General features: G+C 37.0%; 3 protein-coding genes across 3 annotated transcripts; 1 reads left to right on the forward strand and 2 right to left on the reverse strand.

Annotated features, from left to right (window-relative positions):
• Nucleotides 1–2,216: 2,216 nt before the first annotated feature.
• Nucleotides 2,217–7,881, reverse strand: LOC112056688 (uncharacterized). The gene is made up of 6 exons (XM_024097154.2): nucleotides 7,631–7,881; nucleotides 6,492–6,704; nucleotides 5,747–5,925; nucleotides 4,712–4,917; nucleotides 3,762–4,012; nucleotides 2,217–2,723 (listed from the first exon to the last, which is right to left on the reverse strand). The coding sequence occupies exons 1-6, from the start codon at nucleotides 7,858–7,860 to the stop codon at nucleotides 2,612–2,614; spliced, it is 1,191 nt and encodes a 396-aa protein (XP_023952922.2). The 5' UTR covers nucleotides 7,861–7,881; the 3' UTR covers nucleotides 2,217–2,611.
• Nucleotides 7,882–10,058: 2,177 nt separating this feature from the next.
• On the reverse strand, nucleotides 10,059–14,750 carry LOC112056686 (striatin-interacting protein 1). The gene has a single exon (XM_024097150.2). It carries the CDS (start codon nucleotides 14,609–14,611, stop codon nucleotides 12,155–12,157), a length of 2,457 nt encoding a protein of 818 aa, XP_023952918.2. The 5' UTR covers nucleotides 14,612–14,750; the 3' UTR covers nucleotides 10,059–12,154.
• Nucleotides 14,751–15,140: 390 nt separating this feature from the next.
• LOC112056687 (abl interactor 2) lies at nucleotides 15,141–22,497 on the forward strand. Its single transcript, XM_024097152.2, has 9 exons — nucleotides 15,141–15,320; nucleotides 15,592–16,031; nucleotides 16,624–16,815; nucleotides 17,293–17,417; nucleotides 17,960–18,035; nucleotides 18,731–18,798; nucleotides 19,810–19,959; nucleotides 20,497–20,602; nucleotides 21,292–22,497. The coding sequence occupies exons 2-9, from the start codon at nucleotides 15,599–15,601 to the stop codon at nucleotides 21,453–21,455; spliced, it is 1,314 nt and encodes a 437-aa protein (XP_023952920.1). The 5' UTR covers nucleotides 15,141–15,320; nucleotides 15,592–15,598; the 3' UTR covers nucleotides 21,456–22,497.
• Nucleotides 22,498–23,210: the final 713 nt, after the last annotated feature.

The raw sequence follows: 23,210 nt of genomic DNA on the forward strand, positions 1-23,210 counted from the left end.
TTTAATCCCTTAATTATGCCTTCGTGATCATTTGGTAAGTGCAAAAATACAAGACGCAACACGAATATAATGAGAAAATTGTTACTTTTCATAAGTATTTGCGAAACCAATGACAATTCCGTGACGCTTCGGGGCCTATCTAAAGATCTACGATCGATGTTGTCAAAGTTTTCTGTAAATCAGTTAAATTGTTGGAAATGTTGGAAATTTCAAGCCATTTCAATCCAAGCCACCAGGGAGCTTGGGAAAGCTCCGCCTAATTCCTCCGAGATATTAGAGACCTACAACAAAACAATGCACAGTTATTCCTGTTTTATAGAATTACAAACAAGTCCGTGGACTTGACGTATAAGTCATAATTATAATTAGCAACCCATTTTCGACTTACTTTCGAGCACGAATCTCCACTCAGAATGAGAGAGGCCTTAGTCCACCACGCTGGCTCAATGCGGATTACCAGACTTCACACGCGTAGAGAATTAAGAAAATTCAGGTATGCAGATCTCCTTACGATGTTTTTCCTTTACCGTTTCACGTGATATTTAATTTCTTAAAATGCACATAACTGAAGAATCGGAGGTTCATGACCCGGACCGGATGGGAACCTACGCCCTCCGAATCGAAGGCAGAGGTCAAATCCACTGGGCTATCACGGAATTATAGTTTCTTTATCAAGTAGACAATAGACATAATAAGTATTGTACTTATTTCTTAAGGAATCTATACTTATAACCATTTTATCTTTAAAACAAACCGTCATGTACAATGAAAGTTTAAACCGATTTTCTCGCGGACAAAGTCTCGCGTTTCAACTAGTCTACAATATTTCACTGCTCGTAAACGGATGTAGTAGTAATAAAACATCATTTACCTGTTAAAACAAATTAAATTTCCTCACAGTGCTGTTGCCAGTTTGTCACCTGCGACACGAGTTGTGTCGACACGAGAGCTGAAGTGACAAAAGTAGCGAGTTACAGCATTCTTATGTACTTAGCGATGCCATTAAAACACTATGTAAATGGAAAGAGCATGGCTGAGCTATTTCGACTTTAATAAATTAAAGTTTAATAAATCAATGAAAAAAAAGAGCCGTGATAGTCCAGTGGATATGACCTCTGCCTCTGATTCCGGAGGGGATGTGGGTTCGAATCCGGTCCGGGGCATGCACCTCCAACTTTTCAGTTGTGTGCATTTTAAGAAATTAAATGTCACGTGTCTCAAACGGTGAAGGAAAGACATCGTGAGAAAAGCTGGATACTAGAGAATTTTCTTAACTCTACGTGTGTGAAATCTGCCAAAACATTGGGCCAGCGTGGTGGATTCGCCTAACCTCTCTCATTCTGAGAGGAGACTCGAGCTCAGCAGTGAGCCAAATATGGGTTGATAAATTAATATTTACGAGTAAGTTAATCTATAGATAGTACGATATAAGTTAAACATATCATAATTATAATGACTTTTCAGTTACAATGAAAAAAATTATAGATTTAAATTGTATAAGCAATATACGAGTATTTAAGCTTAATAGATAATAATAAGAAATACATTATGATTACACTATTGTATAGTTGATCGATTGATCGATTTTATGATCATAAAATTATTGCATACATATTAAACTATAACAAAATTGTAAATATAAATTGTACAAATCTTTTTATTGTCGTTTTGTTTCCAATATTCCCGAAATCTAACTGAAATAATATAGGTAAGTAAGTAATGCAAATTGTTTCCATAAATGAATCAACTATCTATTAACTCAATTATCGGCACAAATAGTTTGATTTAAGTCTAGAATATAGAAAATCGATAGAATCGATGTACATACATAAAAAAAATAAAGAAAAACTTGATCAACTTGAAAATCTCCTCCTTTTTGAAATCGGTTAATTAATACGCCGCAACTTCTAGACTGATTTCGCAGACATTTGGAATGTATATAGATTAGGTACACCTGAAATTAACACAAAGGTTTCCTTTTATTCTGGAAAAAGTATTTTCTATAAGAGAACTAAATTGCTTTTACTAGTAACAATAAATGTGATTTGCTCATTTCAGAAAATAAGATTACATAAATCTATACTAACATTAAAACATACATACAGCCAAGCGTAGAACCACCTCCTCCTTTTTGGAAGTCGGATATGAAGCGATGTTGTCTAGTTAAACACGCAAAGGAGAATGGTAAGAAGATTGCATGAATTTTGGGACTAGCTAGTTGTTTAACATGATTTAACTAAGAAAAAATCAAATGGTAAGCAGTTTCGAAAAGCAGAGAGAAAAAAGATATACCTTAAAATTAGTAGGCACCCTATCTAGTTAGTAGTTTTTTCGTAAATAAAATACAGTAATTTTTCTTTTGATTCCCGTTCTGTAAAATCTAAATATTTTTTTTTACAAGCATTTTATAAAATAATAGATTTAATTAATACAAAGGTATGAATGTACGACACATCACAGTGTGATTCCCACTTTCGCCAGCCTCCTTTCAGAAACAAATGGTTCGAATTGGAAAAATCTATCTGTTCTAGCCCATATTTCATAATTATACGAGTAAAACCGTAGGGCATAGCTAGTATGACTTAAGCTTACTAGTATAACTTAAGCTTACTTAAATGCATAGCTTTTTAGGATAACTTTCGTTGCAATCAGCACCGCCGAGTCCAAGAGCAGCTGCCTGCAAAGCGCCGAGCACTTTGCCGCGCGTCCAGGCGACTCCTGCACTGAAAATATATATATATATTATTACATATATATATATGTAATATATAAGCTTAGTTTTTATTTACAAATTAGCCTTTAGTAGTAAGTAGTTGAACTTTATGGAACTGACGGAAATCGTCGGAGAAGTACTTCTACCGATTTAATATTTCCGCCAAGCATTGTATATTTATGAGAGAAGGAATTACAGGCTAATGAGGCTTTACACCTATACCTGAGAATAGGCCTGAGGCGGGTGTAGGCCAGGTCATGTTCAATTTATTCCTATAACAGTTTTTTTTTCAAGTACTTAGTAACGATTTGAATACTTACTGCCACAAAGTAGCCAAGTAGCGACTATTTTTTGTTATCACAAATGTTCCTTCAATCAATCAATTTTTATTTCGCCAGAATATTATATTTAAACACATATCCTGCCATAGTTGGCAGGATATGTTCCTGTGTAGTTCCTTGCGTGCTTATTCCCTAAACACGTAATGAATTCCTTACAAAGGTAAGGTATTACAGTCTAATGAGGCTTTACACCTATGCCTATTTTTGACGGCCTTTGTGGCGCACTGGTATGCGCGGTGGATTTACAAATGGAGGTCCTGGGTTCGATCCCAAAACGTACCGCCAAGCGATTTAGCTTTCCGGTACAATGTCGTGTAGGAACCGAAAAGGGTGTGGATTTTCATTCTACTCCTAACAAGTTAGCCCGCTTCCATCTTAGATTGCATCATCACTTACCATCAGGTGACATTGTAGTCAAGAGCTAACTTGTAAAGAATAAAAAAAGAAAAAAAAATCTAGTCATGTTTAGCTTATTTTTTAGTCATTTTTTTTAAGAATATTTGCCATATTTTTAAATATGACCAATATTCCCATTCCCCTCCAACTAGTCGGGAAAGACTGTATTAGGAGTGGGTACGACAATAGACCAACGGGGCGGGGATCGAACCACCACCCTTCGGTGGTGAGTCCGACCGCTCTTACCGTTAAGCTATTGAGGCTCTAAAACATGACAAAAAATTTCAAGTAGTAACGTTTTGAATACTTACTGCCACAAAGGTAGCCAATATTTGTTGCTATCACGAATGTTCCTTGCATGTTTGTTCCCTAAACACAAGGTACGGTAGAGGCATTCCAGTGACTGAGGTCGGATAGCCATCAGAGCGTGTCGCGCCAAGCTGTTGAGGGTTGCAATAGTTCTGGTACGCGGTTCTGCGTCTCTTTTCACTCGGAAAACATCGTCCACATTGACTGTATCGGTGTTGTCGACTAGTTGCATTACTTGCGTAGGTTGTTGGTTCTGTAAATTGATAACAACTAATTACTTATGATGCAAAAAAAGCCCATGGAAGTTCCTTAACATTTGTTTTTTCCTGATATAATTTTCTGTAAGTACCAACCAATAGTCGAAAAAGCGTGAAGTAGTTTTAGACAAAAACAAAGAAACGAAAATTTTAATTTACCTATTTTGCTACTCTTTTTTTACCGTTATAATACTTAATACATTTTAATAGGTAGGTACATTTATGTTTTGGTTATTTTATTCTAAGTACCTATCTAAAATCAGATTTGATTAGTTTTTTTTTATTCAAGGGTAGCTTTTCACATATAGTATAGTAATATGGTTGTAGTGGCTCAATTTAGAAGAGGTATACCAAGTCTCGGAACCATAGGTCATCACTGGCAACACATACACTAAGTATATTAGCAACCAAGTATAGAAATCTACTAAGTACAGTACACTAAGTATATCACACTTCACACTAATATAATAGTTTGTATGTAAGTGTGTAAGTATGTTTGTTCCTCTTTTACGCTGCGGCTATTTAAGCGATTTGGTTGAAATTTGGAATGGAAATAGATTTTACTTTGGATTAACACAGGCTACTTTTCATCCCGGAAAAATCCATGGTTCCCGCGGGATTTGTGAAAAACTGAATTCCACGAGGACGAAGTCGCGGGCGTCCGCTAGTTAAAAACTTAAACATTAAGTACTCACCATTGTTATACACATAAGCACTTGCAATATAAACATGCCGAAGGACAAGAAAGCGATCCCGGTAAGAGATATATCGAAGAGATCAGAGATGCCCAGTCCATGGGACTCCCTCTCTACGCCGTATTCCTCGTGGATCTCGTGTATTGGTGACGGGTGTTGGTATATCGACGGCGGAGGGGGAGGCATATTGTATTCGTAACCACCACCTAATAAAAACATCACTATCAGAGGACTATTGAACTATTTGAACGACCCATTTCAGGACCAGTCCCTCCTTAAAGGGTTTCTCCGAAGTTTTTTTATTTACAAGTAAGCCATTGACTACAATCTCACCTGATGATACTTGGTAGGAGGAGGATGAAACTCCACACCCCTTTCGGTTTCTACACGACATCATACTGGAAAGCTAAATCGCTTGGCGGTACGTCTTTGTCGGTAGGGTGCTAACTAGCCCAGGCAGAAGCCTTCCACCAGTCAAAAGAACTATATTATATTACTCCGGGCTTAAGGTAACAATGGATTCGATTGTGCGACGATTAGATATTGTATCAGAAATTATTGATAATGGATGGAATAGCAAGGTAGAGGGTTGTAAGTTTAACACTACCAACTGACAAACTCCGGGTTGACGATATTGTCATATCGATGAGTTAAAGTCATGGTCCGAAGTCGAATAGTCTATGTTTAGACTATTCGACTTATTATTATTAACAGAAAACGGTAAAGCTGATGCTTTCGCAATAGACTAGCAAGACAGTTATATAAGAAATTATATTTTTTGCTAAAGTGAGGCTAAGGATGATCTAGCTGTAGGACTAAAATCAAAATGCTTAAAGGATACTTTTGCAGGAAGGAAAATTTAGAAAATGTTTGTAAGCTTCCATGAGCATCAAATGCTATGTTAATTACTAATGGAACATTGACACAGCTTTGTACATAAATGATGGTCTCAGCCATATCAGTTAATGTATCGTTTAAAAGGTATAAAAAAAAAACTTAATCTTCTTTTAAAAATTAAAAATAATAGATAATTACCATGTTTTGAAACCTCGTACATAAGTCCATCAGAGTCTCCAATCGCCATTTCCGCACCCTCCATAACCTCATAGCCTTCTCTAGGCTGTGACCGATGGTCTGCCTCAAAGGCTGTAGCGTTGTATGATGGGCTTACTGACATGTTGTGATGCCGGTAGATATCGTTGAGAGCCATCACCCTATGAAGTATAGCACGACCAGGAAAATAGAAAACTTTGTCTTGTTGTCAGGATATTAATACAGTAAGAGCGTGTGAAGAAATGACTTTTTTTTGAGTTGAAAGTAAGTTGAAAGGGTATTGATGGTGGTCTAGCCATAACATAAAACCCATGTGTTGCAATAAAATAGATTTTGTGATGCCCCCAGATGAAATTTCAAAGCCTATATTATCTTGACATTCTGAATGGAACCACAATATAATTTAGTACGCCATATAGGAGATGCCCTAAGAAAAACGTGATCCAAAATCACATATGCTTACCACTGGACAAATGTGACAGTTAGTTATTAAAAGGATTGATATTTTACACATTCGCCACGAGAATCAAAAAAAACAATACGTTGGCGCTTTCATTAACGTTCTTAATTTATTTCATGGAGTATTTCCAACGCCCAAAATTGAAAATGCAATACTGATCGATAAAAAAGCGTAGTGTTTTAAAAACGCTGTCGTGTGAACATACTAGTATAGGTAGGTAGGTTATAAAAACTCTCGTGCGAATGAGGCCTAAAATAGCAAACATACTTAGCCAGCCACTCCTGATAATTCATTGAACCAGGATCATACATAAAGTTGCTTCGTATGTCCTGAGTGCGCCGAGTGAGCAGATTATTCCCAAAACCCTCATGTCCCTCACGAGGTGGCTTACCGACTCGATTTTGCAGCACACTTTTACCCATTTCACCCAATATTTGTTCTGCGAGGTAGTTTCTGCACTGATATTCATTCATCATTTTTCTAAAAACAAACATTTTTAGTTAAGTATCAAAACATAATAATAATTTGAAATGTTAAATTAAAATTCACTGACATAGCTCAACGAGTGGGAAATTTAGGCTGGTGGGAGGCTTCGGCGGTGGCTACTACCTACGGCCCTACCGACAAAAACGTGCCGCCAAGCGATTGGCGTTCCGGTACTATGTAGTGTAGAAACCGAAAGGGGTGTGGATTTTCATCCTCCTCCTAACAAGTTAGCCCGCTTCCATCTTAGATTGCATCATCAGTGAGATTGTAGTCAAGGGCTAATTCATAAAGAATAAAAATAAAAAAAAGAGTTTGAAGAGCCGCTGAAATCACAAGGTGCTGGAATGGCGACCCTGTGTTGGAAATCGTTGTAATGGTCCCTCCTACTTCGCGTTTTATGGAGCCATTGGATGCAATCGGTTAAATAACGTGGTGTTTGAATGTCCTGGATAAAAAGCCTTTATTCAGCAGTGGAGGTCTATCGGTTAATAACGTTATAATGATATAGTCCATTGAAGTGTTACATTTTTAGGCCTTGCCTTGCGTTTTTTAGAGGACGCAATTTTATTTTTTTGCTGTGTAGGGGGTCAGTGTAAAGCTAAAACCAAGTTTGTGGGGTCGCCACCCTTGTCCCGCGACCGCCATCTTGAAAGTAAGGGTTGAAATGTTTTTTACGATTTATCTCGTAAACTATTCATCTAATAAAAAAAATTGTTAATATTTTTTTAGCAAATTAAATTTTCTACAACTTTGGTTCAGTAACTTTTTGTCATAGAACAATAAATGAAAAGGTTTTAACTTCGGAGCGCTGTAAAAACTTAGCTGTTGAATGAAAAAAAACGCAACCCCAAATGTAACTTTTCAATGGACTAATAATTTAAAGGCGAAAGGGTTACATAATTCTATTTTTAAAATTTTACCTGTGAAAATCGAGGGTAGACAACGCCGAGTCAATCGATCCATTAACGTACGGCATTTGTTTGTTTATCGACGTATCGCTTACATTCTGCTTAACTTCGTCGATCATAAAAAATGTCGGCATAAGATCCGTACGCAGAATATCGTTTACATTAAATTCATCGTAATGCACTTTTGTGGACACTTCAAACGCTTTTAAAATTAATATCCATATCGCGACGAATTTATGCATTTTGCTCGTGTGTATCGTTAGAGAAATGCGTTGAAAATGGCGTTACAGTTTAGTGTGGATGTTGAATGCGCAGATTACACGGGTTATGGAGCAGAAAATACTTTAGCTTGAAGATTGTATCGCAGTTGGACTCGTAACTGTTAGTATCTAACTGCAGTTTACATGGAAAAGATTTATATACTTAGGTAGGTAAATGACACATTTAGGAAGGTGTCCTACGTCCCTACTTTAGATTGTTTTAAATAGCCACACCCGAAATAAGAACCTCCTCTTTTTTTGAATCGGTTAAAAGGACAAAACTTAATCCCTTTTTATGGTTCCGTAGTCAACTGCGATTTTGAGAGATTTTCGACATAGCACTCCGATAGTCGTGCTACATAGCCGTACATAATTATGCTGTTACGAGAATGGACGATTCATACAAAATTGAAATGTTTTTTTATAGTTTCTCCATGTTCGTCTATCCGTCCGCGATTTAGCTAGGTTACCTAGAAGAGATTTGAAAAGAATATTTATTGGGGCCCTTCCTTACATGTAAACCTTTAAACTGACATTTTTATTTCGTCTATACCACAGTTACGTATCTTGGGTTAGGTCTTCAAAAGTATTGTGGGTGTGACAGCACCATAGATTTACGAGTCGGTACAGAGTACACACCAGCATCATTATTCAGGGATGCATTTGTGGATTTTTCAGATTTCACGTGATCATTTAATCTACGGAATCCTATACTGCACGTGGCCAACGCATTTAGGCGATTAATTATAAGTATTTTTAAATAAATTAGTTTTCGAGTAGGTATTTTTTATTTTTACTCCAATTCGTATGAAGCTATAAATTTAAATCGCCTGCCACCTACCAGTCATTGTGATTCAGATCAAATCGCACCCTTGCGGTGCTAAGTGCCCCGATATAGGGCGGTGAGAGGATCCATTATGTTGGATAGGTACACAATATTACTAATGTTTTGATGTCATCGCAGCGACGTTTGACGTGAGAACAAAGCCAGCCTGCAACTTGCTCGGCTCAGCTTTTTTTTAACCCACCACGCAAAAAGAGGGGTGCTATAAGTTTGTCGTGTCTGTCAGTCTGTCTGTGGTACCATAGCTCCCGAACGGATGAAGCGATTTCAATTTAGTTTGTTTTGTGTGAAACGTGACATTTGTGAGTGAATGATGAAAATTGGTTGAACCGTTTAAACGTTCTGGGGGATGATTGTGGGGAAGAATAACCGAATGTCTGTAAACATACTTGAGTGGGGTCTCAAATGAAAGCGCACTAAAAGAGAATATTGATGACTTGATCGAGAGTGTAATTAATATTAGGGATCCAACATTTCCATGAATTTCGGGGGTTGTTCAAAATTTTCAATTTTATGTTATTACTAGCGAACGCCCGCGATATGGTCCGCGTGGAGTTCAGTTTTTCACAAATCTGCAAAAGTAAAATTTAATCTTTTTGATACTCTATATTTCTATAATGATCAAACCAGATATACCTACGTGATTACTTTAAGTACCATAATTAGGTTGTCTTTACACCAAATACACAATGTGTACATTAGACGTTATATTTTTCATTCTCCCCCACCCATATCCCGCATATTACGCTTTCCCGTCTAAGACGCGTTATGTGCCTCGGAGTCGAAGAGCGTGATAACTGGTAAGACGACTTTCCCTGGCCTTTTTATATAAAATCTGATAATAATCGTTAGGTAGGGCCAATCAATTTCACTTTATGCCCGTCAACCCGCACTAGATCAGCTTGGTGGGTCTAAGCTCCTTATCTATCCAAAAGCATTTTTTATTACATTATAGCCTATTATAATATCACCCATAACCGATTTAACACATATTCCTACTCACTGTTGAGAACGAATCTCAGGATGAGAGGTGGTATGGTATGCTGGCCCAAAGCGGATTGGCAGACTTCACACACCTAGAGAATTAAGAAAATTCACAGGTTTTCCTCACGATGTTTTCCTTCACCGTTTGAGACACGTGATATTTAATTTCTTAAAATGCACACAACTGAAGGTCCCACGGACCGGATTCGAACCTACGCCCTCCGAATCGAAGGCAGAGGTCATATCCACTGGGCTATCACGTCTCTCTAATATAGCCTATCCTATTTAAATTGACATTAAAATTAGGCTGAGCTTTGCTTAGGTTATTCGATGAGAATAATAAAAAAGGCTGTTTCAATTTTATAAACTCTTTTTATTTAATTTTCACCAGTTTGGTTACGTAGAATAATACTTAAATATATTTGTATAAACTTCAGAATATGGTAGGTACCTACACTGTTTAAAAAAAATTATAAGTAATTTATGTTAAAAAAGTCATCTACAATTTATTGATCATGCATTCCTACCTTAGTTCTAAATCATTAATCTCTCTAAGTAGTTTTTTATACTTGTCATGTTCTTAAAATAAAGGTAAATAACAAGAAAATTTAAAAATTTAAAGGTATATCGTTAACAAAATTGATTTAGGTTCAGTACGATGCAATCTTTATGACGTTTCGGAACATCGCAATGCAAAATTTTAGGTACCAGCGGTAATGCAGCGGCAGAGCTTCATCCCGCGCGCGGCGTTCGTACTTTAATTAGGTACTGTCTGCACGTAGACGTCATAAAGTTTGTATCGGCCTCTACACATCTCAGAACATAAAGTACTTAAGCTAGGTACGCTTAAGAATATTGCATAATTTTGAATTTCAAGTAAGTATGTATTATCTGTTTTATTTTTATCACCATAATATTTTTGTTATGTTTTTTTGCATATAATTTAAACATTTAAAAACATATTACATGTATGTTTATAATTAAAAAAAAGTAAAAACTAACATACATATTCGATATTTAATTCATTATTGCTTCAATACACATAAGGCCTATTATACTACACGTGCAATGCGATTGTATCACAAACTTCATTTTCCAGATAGGTATAGAAATAATATAGTAAAGGGTTTTTCAGGTAGCATGGGTACGGTGACAGTCGCCTGTATAACGTTCATATACGTATTAATATCGTGAATCGCGCCAAACTTACAAGAGTGAAACTGTCACCCGCACCATCCTACATAAAACAAATTGTAGTAGAACGAGAACGTGCTATAGCCCGATATTTAAAAAACAATAATATGCTTTATAGTTGATCTGTTGCAGGTCTGTACCCTGGAAATCTGCCCCCCTAGCCAAATCGCACGTCGATTCTCTTTCTACGATCGCTAACGCTTCGAAAACTAAAAAATGTATCTCAGAAAGTAATGATCGCAGATACCCTGTTACTTTTACAAAATTGCTTTACTATTAGCATACTCTTAATTTATACAATTTAAAAACTGTCATCATCCCTATTCTACTATGATACTAATAATAATAGACTTGATGTAAGGGCCAGGTCCACCCTAGTAAATAATCACACTGAGTCTTCGAAACCAAGACAACAGAGGGAACAGTCAACATGGAAATAATTAATTTTCAATAACCTCATAATTGTTATAAGTTTTAATTTAATTTGTTCAACATGCCTACAATACTAACTACTACTGAAATATTAAAACAAATAAATATTCAGTACATTATATATTTTTTTAAATAATTTTGAAACCGTAAAAAGTTGTCGTTAAATAATACTGCTTAAAACATGGTGTTAAAACAATAATATTTAAGTAACATTAAAATTGTCTTGGATAAAATGTTTTATTTATAAAAAAAGACTTCTATACATTATAATACGACCATTAGATACATTAAGACAAATATATGAAAAAAAAATTTATAAAAAAACTTGTTTACACTCAATTAAATGTAAATTATTTATAAGATGTTTAATACTAGATCCATTACAAGTGGCGTGCATGGGCATTTTCAGATTTACCAATGTCATTCTGTTATCATGTTGTATAAAAGTTGTAATATACAAGCCATTAGGTATACAGCTCTTAAATACTAGTTCAGTTGATTATACAAGCAAATTAAATAGAAGAGAAAGTCATCTAAGCCACAGACTTATATTTTGCCAGATATGGCAAACCATTTATTCAAGAATCTCAGATGTAACTACTCACTACGAGAGTTAAGTCAATAATGCAAATATACAACAAACATCCATTTGCAATACTTTCTATGTTAAGATTATTTCTTTAAATACCACATTGTGATGGATGTGTTTGCTTTTTGACATCATCCTACTCATAATAAAATAATTTTAGTCTGCGAGGTACCCAGTTTTATTCCTCTTTGTGCACACCAAATTTTACTAAATCATGCATATACATATATATTTTATGTTGAGAGTAGAACATCCCAATTGATTTCATTATTATATACCTCTTGTTCCAGCCATAATTCATAGTTTAATTTAAATTCTTCATCGAGATCTATGATTGTGTCCAGTACACTATTTATATCTGTATCAACCGGTGTCAGATCACCATCTAAATCCACGACAGAACTGTACCTTCTTTGATTAAAACGATCAACGCTAACTCTCAAAGCACATTCCTCATCTTGAAAATCCCAAGGTCGAGCATCAACTTCATTCCCAAATGCCCAATCATCATTCAATCTGTGACGGACCTTAGAATATATAGCACTGATTGTTTTCATATTAGTTTTCCTCCATTGCCTCCCCAAATATTTAGTTTGCATCTTTAACAATTTCAATACATAGAACTGCATCAAGGCATGCCTCACTTTGAGTGTGCGTTTCAAAATTGGTGCACTTTTAAACACAACAAGCATCATGATTCTAGCATTCTTCCACTTAGTCAATTTATTCAAAATACGCAAAAGATTTATGCAAGAGAAAACATTTCTCCAAGAATATGGAACTGACGAGTCCCCAATGTCCAAACATTCTTTGGTAAGTTCTGGCTGTTCACCTATAACACAAGCAGGGAAATCAAAAATGGGTATAGAATTTTTCGCTCCAATATAAGATAAAATATTCTGATTAAAAAACTTAAGTACTAAAGGCATGCAATTGGCAAATACAAGATGCTGAGACATGAACTCGAACTGGTAAACATGATTTAATTTAAAATGTTTTAACAGTAATAAAAGGATAGCTGTGACTGCCTTGACGATAATCTCTTTATGTCTGTTGACATCTATACCGAGTTTTAATGATTGGAGCACAGTCATTGGCATTTCTTCTGGCAGCACATCAGCCATAATATTCATTGAATAAGTCTTTGCAGTTGAGGTTGGAGTGGCAGCTAAAAGGATCTTTAGTAGAGCGATCATGTATTGTGGTAAATTAGGCAACATTGCTTTGTATAGAATTTCTGCCTCAGTTTCTTCTACATCTTTTTCCCCTCTAGTTAAAGGACTTCTAGCAATTTCAAACTCCCTTTCTGCTTGGACTTCAGCAAGACTTGTGTACATGTGTTTCTTCAATATCTCTATACCCTCATGTATAGGTTGGGGTAATCCAGCGATGGTCTGTCTATCACCAGGAAGGGAGTATCCAACAAATTTTATTCTGACATTGTCTAAAAACATGTCAATATCCTTCTGACGAACTTTTGATCGCCACGGTAGGCTTCGAGGAAGTGGTGGCGGTGGAGGTGGACTATCAAAACGTTTAATATACATGTAGTATGGGCAATTGGGGTTTGTGTTAGCATTTTGAATATTATCCGAAGACATCGATTGGAATTCCATTGAATAATCTTCAGATCCGTTGCCAGTTTCCTCTTTGTCAACAAAAATTTGCTCGTCTGATTCATCGAGAGATGTTTGTTTCATAAAGGTCTGTCTACGGAGTGCTCTTTCATTCTCTTTCAATTTTCTCTGTCCCGGGTTCTGGTTCTCCAGCATATCAGCAGCACTGGGAGGTGGAGAACTTGAACGCATACTTTTTATTATTTCAAGGGTATCTTCAGTCACAGGAGGCAAACCATATTTCTCGCGAAGCCTGGCTTTCCGTTTTTTCAACTCTTTTGTACCCCCAAGATACACAAGTAAAATTTTCCATAAGAGCAATAAGACTTTTTTCATAGGAAAATGTGGTGTAGTACCAGCGCACAGCTGGGTTACCATACCAAGTAATTTAACAGGTAACATCTCCTCCCCAAAGGGCGATCCTATTTCCTCCTTGAAAGTTTTCACGAGATGTGCATACTCAGTATCTACATTTTCTTTTTCAGTTCTCATATGTTCAGTTATAAGATACAACACAGAAAGAATCACTCTCAGGTTAGTAGAGTCTGCAAGTGATTCAGCGAGTTTCCTAGACGCAACTGCAGCACTACTTCTCACTATTTCCAGATTTAACAGTTCGACAAAAGCAGCGAAGGTTCCCATGTCGTACAAAGTCATTATGTTAACTCGAGCCCAATGAGCTTGCTCCGCATCCGACTGCATCTCCGCCCAGCAACCCTGCGCCAAGTACAGTATACATCTCGTCGCCCGCATACGTATCTCACTCACAGCAACATCCAAATGCTCCAAAAGTTTCATCACAACAGTGCGTTGCTGAGTATTCGTCAGTCTCTGCCAACTGGGTGGGTAATTGAATTCGTCCATTATTTCCTCGAAGGCTTTCACGTTGTGCTGGAATTCCGGATGTTCGGTGTAACTATACAATTCAGCTATTTCATTAGCTTGAGTGTCACAGTCGTCGTACACGAAATCCAGCTCCGGGCTCTCCATGTCGATACAGTCACCCTCTTCCATAGGTCGGCGGACGTCGGGTAATTTAGTGCCGCCGCGGCGGCCGTTACCGTTAGTTCCCATTTTATTATAATTTAAATTATAACTACTTATTTTATTACATTTTAAGCAAACTGTTATCTATCCAAATTTTCTACACAAATTCACTTTCTTTTTACTTGATTTTTTTTTGATTCGCTTCGCTGCGAAACTCACAGACAGAAGAATAATAACACAGATTATTAATATACAATGACAGATACAAAGACTAAAGCACTATACTGAATAAAGTATCACAGACGACAAATTAAGTTTAAAATACGCACACAGATTAGAATGATACTTGCATAATTAAGCACATTCACGTGATTCTTACACAAAATCATTATCATGCATGCAAAATCATTACAATTATGTAATCTTTGAGGAGCTATACGCATCCATTTCGGCTTTCGCCCTTGTCGAGAATTTGTAAAAGAATCCAAATGGCGCTTCGAATGCAACTGCGAAACACTAAATACTTTAAAGTCTATGGTCACGTCGATCTGCCTCTGTCTGATTTTTGTTGTTTTTGTTACGTCTGTGAATTGTCAACTGTGGTCAACTGTCAACTGTCAGTCAAGTCAAGTGGTGTGAAATTGTGAATTGTGATGTTTTTTTTTGTAATGGGTGGAGTAAAAATATAATTTTACGTTTATTTATTTTTGTATTCTAAATGTACCGATACTGACCGCATCGATAATCATTTATTGTGCAGTGTTATAATTAAATTCAAGACGAAAGTTTAAGAAAGGTACGTGATTAATAATAATTCATATTTATTGTTAGGTATCAGATCATACTACAACTTTAGCTCTACATCATCCAATTTCTACTTACAATTACGAATTAACCTCGCATTCTGTTTAAAGTGTACTTACGAAAGTTCCTGTGTTAAATAAATAATTTGCAATAATGTTACATTTTGAATCGAGTATTAGAGGGCGTTTGGCAACAGTTTTGCGTGGAAAATAGGCATTTGATTATCATTTTCCGGTGCATAAGGCAGGATATCTTAATTTCAGCTCCAAAATGGCAGAGTTAGCCGCGTTGCTACAAACGGACATACCCGAGGGCCGTAATCACCTCACCGACAGTCATACAAACCTCGAAAGAGTGGCGGAGTACTGCGAAGCGAATTACTTCCAATCCGAAAACAAACGTCTCGCTCTAGAAAGTACTAAGAACTACACCACACAATCTCTGGCTAGTGTTGCTTACCAAATCAACACGCTCGCATACAACTTCCTTCAATTATTGGAGCTCCAGACTATGCAGTTGGCCGAAATGGAAGGCCAGATGAATCATATCGCTCAAACAGTATCCATTCACAAGGAGAAAGTGGCCAGAAGGGAGATTGGTGTGTTAACTGCCAACAAGGTCACTAATAGACAATATAAAATCATAGCGCCGGCTAATCCTGAGAAGCCTATAAAATATGTTAGAAAGAGCATTGATTACTCGGGTGAGTTGTTATTCTTCATTTATCACCTACCATATTCCTTTTACAAGGGGCCTGCTTTCCCAATCAATTGGTGTGACTTCGAACACCAGTTTCCCCTAATAGCTTTGCCTCATGGTATTTTATTATTTTATTAGGACATTTTTATTTATAATATCATATTTCTAATACTTAGCTAACATATATTTTTTCCAAATTCATCAATATATCATATCTTATAAGGTATAAGGCCACACCCTGATGCCATATAGGCTCATAATGAACTATACCTTTAAATATGAAAAATATTGCCCTTTCTTTCCAAATAAGAGACCTGTCTTAGGAGTGGATGTATAACAGCAGCTAGTTATCAAATCTTAGACCTATGCTCCTGATTTTTTCTCAAACTGAGATTTGAGCCAGCCCCTTAAAAGTTCAAAATTAGCCTATATTAAAAAAACAGCTCACTACAGAGCTATGCCTCCCTCCTGATAGGAGAGGGATACAGATCTTAGAACCAGCACACTGCTACAGTGATAATGTTCAATTCGTTAACAACCACTATTAGATGTTAATGACTTTATTAAATGATTATTTAATAATAAATTATTTATAGCCTTAGATGACATTGGCCATGGTGCTCGCTGGAACAGCGGCAGCACAGGCACGCCGCGCGGTCGCCGCTCGGGCTCCGCCCCGGGCGCAGCGCCCCTGCCAGCGCCCACCACCAAGCCGCCCACACCACCCGCGGTGGTGAGATCCTCATCATCTGCAGCAAACACTGGCACTCTTGGACGGGGCACCCTTGGTAAGACTGATAACTTATTAATGTCTTGAGGAATGATTAAAGGCCTGTCCAAACCTCAGAATACAGATAACTTCACTTACCGTTGAAATTACTCTTTTTGGTGTAATTTCACGAACAAGCAATTTGTCACTCTGTGTGTGCCATATTGTGTGATAAAGTGCACAATGTGTGCTTTATAATGACGACTAAACGTGGCTTTTGGTGTTTTCGTGACTCCACAAGTCACGCTGTAAGGCTGTCTCTCGCGATTGCCGCGTGTTGCTGACACTGGCCTTGCTATGTTTGGATACACCTTTATAATAATCAAATTCAACTTTCAACATTCAAATACATTTAAGCTTGTTGATTTGCTGTCATTTTGGGCTAAGGACTCAGTGCAAGATGAAGCATCAAAGGGAGGAACAAGTCTCAAATTGTTCTTCAGTTGAAGTTGCAATGTGAAGCCGAAGAAAGAAATTCATCTTGATGTGATTGTAGGCAAGTCGTCGCGCGAGTACCGCACGCCGCCGGCCGTGGCGCCGCCGCAGGTGCCGTCGCACTACGCGCCCAACTACCCGCGCCGCCCGCCCGGCTACTCCACGCTGCCGGTCGCTCAACCGCAGGTAACAAGTTTATTTTATGCCTTATTTTACTGTATTAAGTCAATGTGAATATTTTCTATAATATATTTGCGTTTGCTATTCCAAATAATTAACAGATGACGGTATTGATTCTTTATGCCAAATCTTAGACCATTACTCAAGCATGACATGACGTGACTAGTGTACCTGTAGCCTAGTGGCACATCGATTCTCGATCGATGTGCCACTAGGCTACAGATTCGATCTTGTACAAAGACAGAGCATTCCCGACCTGTGGAACAGATTTCCATAACAAGCCAAAGGGAGAGCTGCTGACAGGGAATCTGCAGCAAAATAGCTCTCAAAGAAATCATTAAATGATATGATGATATCAGATAAATGAATGGCTTATTGCCTATGAGCAGATCGCCATGTCGCAGAAATTACATATAAAAAAAAAAAAAAATTTACTACCTCATTGGTCCAATGATTAGCCTGAAGGTGTAGGATCTCAAGAGCATGGTTGCAGTGGGTATTGTGTTGCTACACACAAGGCCTTTTGTTTAATTAATGTTTGTTTTCAGGTTGGAATGGTGCATCCGAATCAGCATCAGTCCCCATCCAACTATTCTCAACAAGATCTGCATTCCAGTATGCCACGTGAGTTACAATAATATTTAGGATTTTGATTCTTATTTATCATCATAGCTACCAGAAGAAAAATTACATTTTCCGCTTGCATCCAGTAACAGCTAAACATAGAAACCAAATTACCTGACAGTCCAGTTAACTTTGCTTGTACCAAAGCTTGAAAAGATGGTAAACTCTTGACACATATGACTATAGCTTGACAACTACGTTCGTAGCACTCCCGATGGTTCGCGCGGGCCGGGGGGCGGACGATGAATGAAAAGCCCACGACTGATGCACCTCACTTTCCCGCACGCACGATTTGACACCCGCGCAGTCTTTCCCCCCGTCGCCCTCATATCATGGGAGTGTCATCAACGAACTATAATATATACAGCTTCTCCCGCTGGGGAAGATAGCTTCTAACTGCCAACTTTTAAATTTGATGACAATAATAGACCAAAAAGAAAAAAGAAGAACCTCTAATACGAAAATACGTATACATAAAAGGTGACCATGTTTAAGTAGGACTGATTGACTTGGCTCTCATTTCATCATGGCTCATCATGAAGCCACAGGAACCTATAAAATCTTCCAATTTTTAACCGACTGCAAAAAGGAGGAGGTTCTCAATTCGGTTGGTATTTTTTTTTTTTATAGTATACAAGATTCCAAGAAAGCTCAGTAATAAATTTAAGGTATAAATAAAGCTTTATTCATTACAGCCCCACCTTCACCATTGATTGGATCAGATGGAGAACACAGCCAGCATTCTATGAGCCTGCCGGGGCATGTAAGTTGATATTTTGGTCATTGGTTTACTTCTTTCGTATAATTAAATAAATAAGACTTATTACATGTACATGTTTAAAAAAAAATAAGTATCTATCACAGAAATTGTTCTAAAAAGGCTTTTCTGCAAATATCTTAACTAATTGAGATCTATAAAAAAATGAAAAATAGACCTCAAAAATGTTGCTATTACATTCCAAATTTTTTGTACTCAAAATTAGTGGTAAGTTGCAAGGATAACCTGAAGGTCAACCGTTTTACTATAGGATATTAATAATTACGTTTTACGTAGATTTTTTTTTCAAGTTCGTAGAACAAAAAAAAAGAACCCATAAAAATTCGAAAAAAAAAATATTTTTGGTACCTATTCATTAAGATAGAGCAGAACAAGTTGCTTGAAAAATCTCAAAATTAGACACTTAAGCTTTAAAATCCTGTTTTTTAAAATACCATTTTGACCATCTTTAAGGGAAATACAGCCATCTGAAAAACCTTAAACGTTTTAGAATTTAAACTATCGTGAGTTTAAACCTCAGACCAATTAACTTAAATCATAGAAGGACCTGTATCACAGTCATAGTCACGAACAAAATTGTCTGTCATTTTCTGAGGAAAACAAGTTTAAATTTGGTATATATCTTATACTAAACTAGAAGTTTTTGCCCGTTTTTTTACACAATTCAATTACACAGAAAGGTATTTTTACGGAGCTCTTTAACCGACGAACAAGATTACAACTATTTAACATCGATTCTATAGATACAGTTTTTATAATCGCATTAGATAGTTGATCATATACTTTGACAGAAAAGTAACGTCTAGCGAGGCAGGTCCTATACAATAGTTTAAACCGATTTTAAACTATCGGGCATACTCCGACCTAATATCACGTGAGTTTTAGCCGTGTTTCATAACCAATTAACCTTAAAAATCACAAAAAATTGGGAATTTTTTTGATCGCTTGATCTGTTCCACTAGATTATATTTTTGATTTGATATATTTGTGTTGCAGCGCGCGTCGTCTTCATCGGCAGGTGGTTCAGGGGGCTCCGGTGGAGGCTCGGGCGGAGGCTCCGCACGCGGGGGCTCCGTGTCGCCACCGCTGCCGCCGCCGCCGCTCGACGACGAGCTCGCAGAGTCCTTCGGACGACACCACATGCAGGTACACATCGTCATCATATAAACAAAAAAAAAAATACGGTCGAATTGAGAAACCGCCTCCTTTTTTTGAAGTCGGTTAAAAAGGTAAACATGGCTGAGTTTGTTGTGGTCTCTTCTCGGACCAAGGCGCATTTGGAACTGTAGTGTTTGTGTATATATACACCGGTAGTGGGAGAAAGCGGGCTTTAGCTTGTTGGGTTGCTCCCTACCGATGGTTAAAAAAACTCGTCGATTATGGGTTGTTAATAATGATGATGAGTAGTAACAAAATAAAAAACACCAATATTTGATATTTAATAAGAAATTAAATAACACTTGTCTCAAACAGTGAAAAAGAAACATCGTGAGGAAACCTGCATACCTGAGAACTTTCTTAATTCTCTACGTGTGTGAAGTCTGCCAATTAGCATTGGGCCATTGGACTATTGGCCTAACCCTCTCATTCTGAAAGGAGACTCCTGCTCAACAGTGAGCCAAACATGTTTGCCAATGATGAAAAAGAACTAGTAGAAGTCAATAGTTAACTGGTATGAGGCAGCTGTTCCAGGGTAAGCTGGGCGGGCAGTACACCAACGCAGTCCCTGCCATTGTGCCCGATGAAGAGGACCTGCCCGGATGGGTGCCCAAGAATTACATTGAGAAAGGTATGTGAAAAAATTCAATACTCTGTCTTAGTCACGTCATGTCATTTTAGTTTTTAAATATGTTTTTGACTATACGAACCAAACGGAGCGTTTGACAAAAATATTAGATAACAATTAGTTTGATGTTTAGTACATCACGTGTGTTTGTGATGTCACAAAATGGACGACAGCGTTTTTGACGTTTGGAAAATTTAAAAAATAAATGATTTTTAAATTAAGTTTTTTTAAGAAATTCTTAACTTTTATTAATTGATATCGATATATTAATAAAAGAATATTACACAAAAATAATATTGCTTATATTAAATTTGATATGAGTCAATTACCCTATTCAATAATCAGTCCTGTGGCAAAGTGGCACGTCGTTTCTCTTTCTACAAACGCTAACGCTTCGAAAATTAAACATTTAGATGTTTAGTTTTAATAACGAAATATTTGTGTATTTTAGAATTTAAACTATTGTGAGTGTTATTCATACTAATTGATTATAAAACACGGCTAAAACTCACGTGATACGACGTCGGAGTACGCCCGAATTGCCGCGGCAGGATCCAAACAAAAGAGTTTGGATCGTGGTGGAGGTACTCAACAACGTGCAAGGTGTAATCCCTAATGTTCTTCTGCCGCGCTCGAGTAACTGCAAAAATTCCCTCTTGGGCTCCCCTTCTATATGGTGTGTTATGTTCCAGTGGTGGCGATATACGACTACTACGCGGACAAGGAGGACGAGCTGTCGTTCCAGGAGAGCGCCGTCATCTACGTGCTGAAGAAGAACGACGACGGCTGGTGGGAGGGCGTCATGGACGGCGTCACCGGCCTCTTCCCCGGGAACTACGTCGAGCCGTGCGTCTGAGCGCGCTGGTGAATACTAGCAGGCGCCACTATGCGCAAGTTCATTATGAACAGTGAATATTAACAGGCGCCACTTTTCGCAAGTTCATTATGAACAGTGAATAAAAGCATGCGCCACTTTGCGCAAGTACATTATGAACATTGAATACTAACAGACGCCATATTGTGCAAGTTCAATGTGAAATTTAATACTAGCAGGCGCCATATTGCGCGTGTTCATTGTGAATTTTAATACTAGCAGGCGCCACTTTACGAAAGCTCATTATGATTATTTATGATTATTGACTATCAGGCGCACTTTGCGCAATTTAATTTTGAAAATTGTATACTTACAGGCGCCACTTTGAGCAAGTTCATTATGAACATTTAATAACGATAAGCGCCACATTGCGCAAGTTCATTATGAAATTGTAATATACACAGGCTCCACTTTATTATAAAATTTAAATACAAGCAGGCGCCACTTTGCGCAAGTTCATTATGAATAAAGATTAATTAATTTGTATTGCTACCGCATTCGAGTAAAAAAAGGATTACTATTATTCTTTATATATAGTAAAAGCCTATTATTATAGGATTTTACTATTTATTCTTTATTATGCTATAAGTATAACTATAAATCTTGAATCACTCGTATTCGTACTCGTGGCGTAGTTTAATTTACAAGATTATGTTAATATTTCGATTAGGAAACCGAATGTATATTTCGTTTATAGGTAGGAATAGAACTAAAAAAAACTACTCGCTTTAGAGTTCTAATATAATAGAAGTTTGTATTACTTTGAGTAAAATGTACTATGAATAACAGATTATTTTTACTATTTTCCGGAAAAACCTGACGTGGCACTATAAATTCGTCGAATTTCGTAGATTTTTAAGGAAAAATAGCAAAATGTTGCTATTCATTAATTAGAATTTTAAAATATCAATATACGAAAGTTACGATAGTGACAAAATAATAGTATCTAAGCACGCATTTTTTTACATATTTTATCATAATGAAAATGTAGGATAGTGTTTATTTGCAGGCTTGTTTTATAGCAGTTAAGGAATTTAATATTAGTATAAATAATTAAATATACCTATAATATACATTCCTGTTATATGAACAAAACAGGTGATTTATACCTACCACAAATAAGGCATTCACGATATATTAATTTTTACTTTTATCTATTGAATGTACGTCATATACTGTATTTTAACAATTTATGTATTTCTTTGTAATATTTATACTATTATGGTACTAATATTTTTAATTTTTTATTTAAACTTCAATCAAACCAATAATCATGTAATAATATTAAATTGTATCAATCTTATTTGTTGTTTTATTTATAACGATCAATTGATTCTAAAACACTCCTAAAATTATAATGTACTCATACATTGGGCGAGGTGCCACTCCCATGATATGCGGGCGACGGGGGGAAAGGACTGCGCAGGTGTGAAGCGCTGGGCATCGCTACCCCCCACCCAGACCGCGCGGACCATCGGGAGTGTTACGAACTAATTTGCCAAGCTATAGTATTGGTGGTACACCCCCTCGGAACAACCTTACCATACCATAGATTCACGAGTTCAACCTAGATTGTTATTGTAGAAGCGTGGTGGGTATTATCTCCGAATTTCATCTCAGATAAGGTGGCCTAGACTTGGAGTAGAGTAAAGGCCATTAAAAATAGTTTGAATCAACAATGAAGATGAAGACAAGTAATCAATAACTGCATCGTCATTCATCATCATTATCAGCTGA

Source organism: Bicyclus anynana, chromosome 12 (assembly GCF_947172395.1).
Source record: "Bicyclus anynana chromosome 12, ilBicAnyn1.1, whole genome shotgun sequence".
Lineage (NCBI taxonomy): Eukaryota > Metazoa > Arthropoda > Insecta > Lepidoptera > Nymphalidae > Bicyclus > Bicyclus anynana.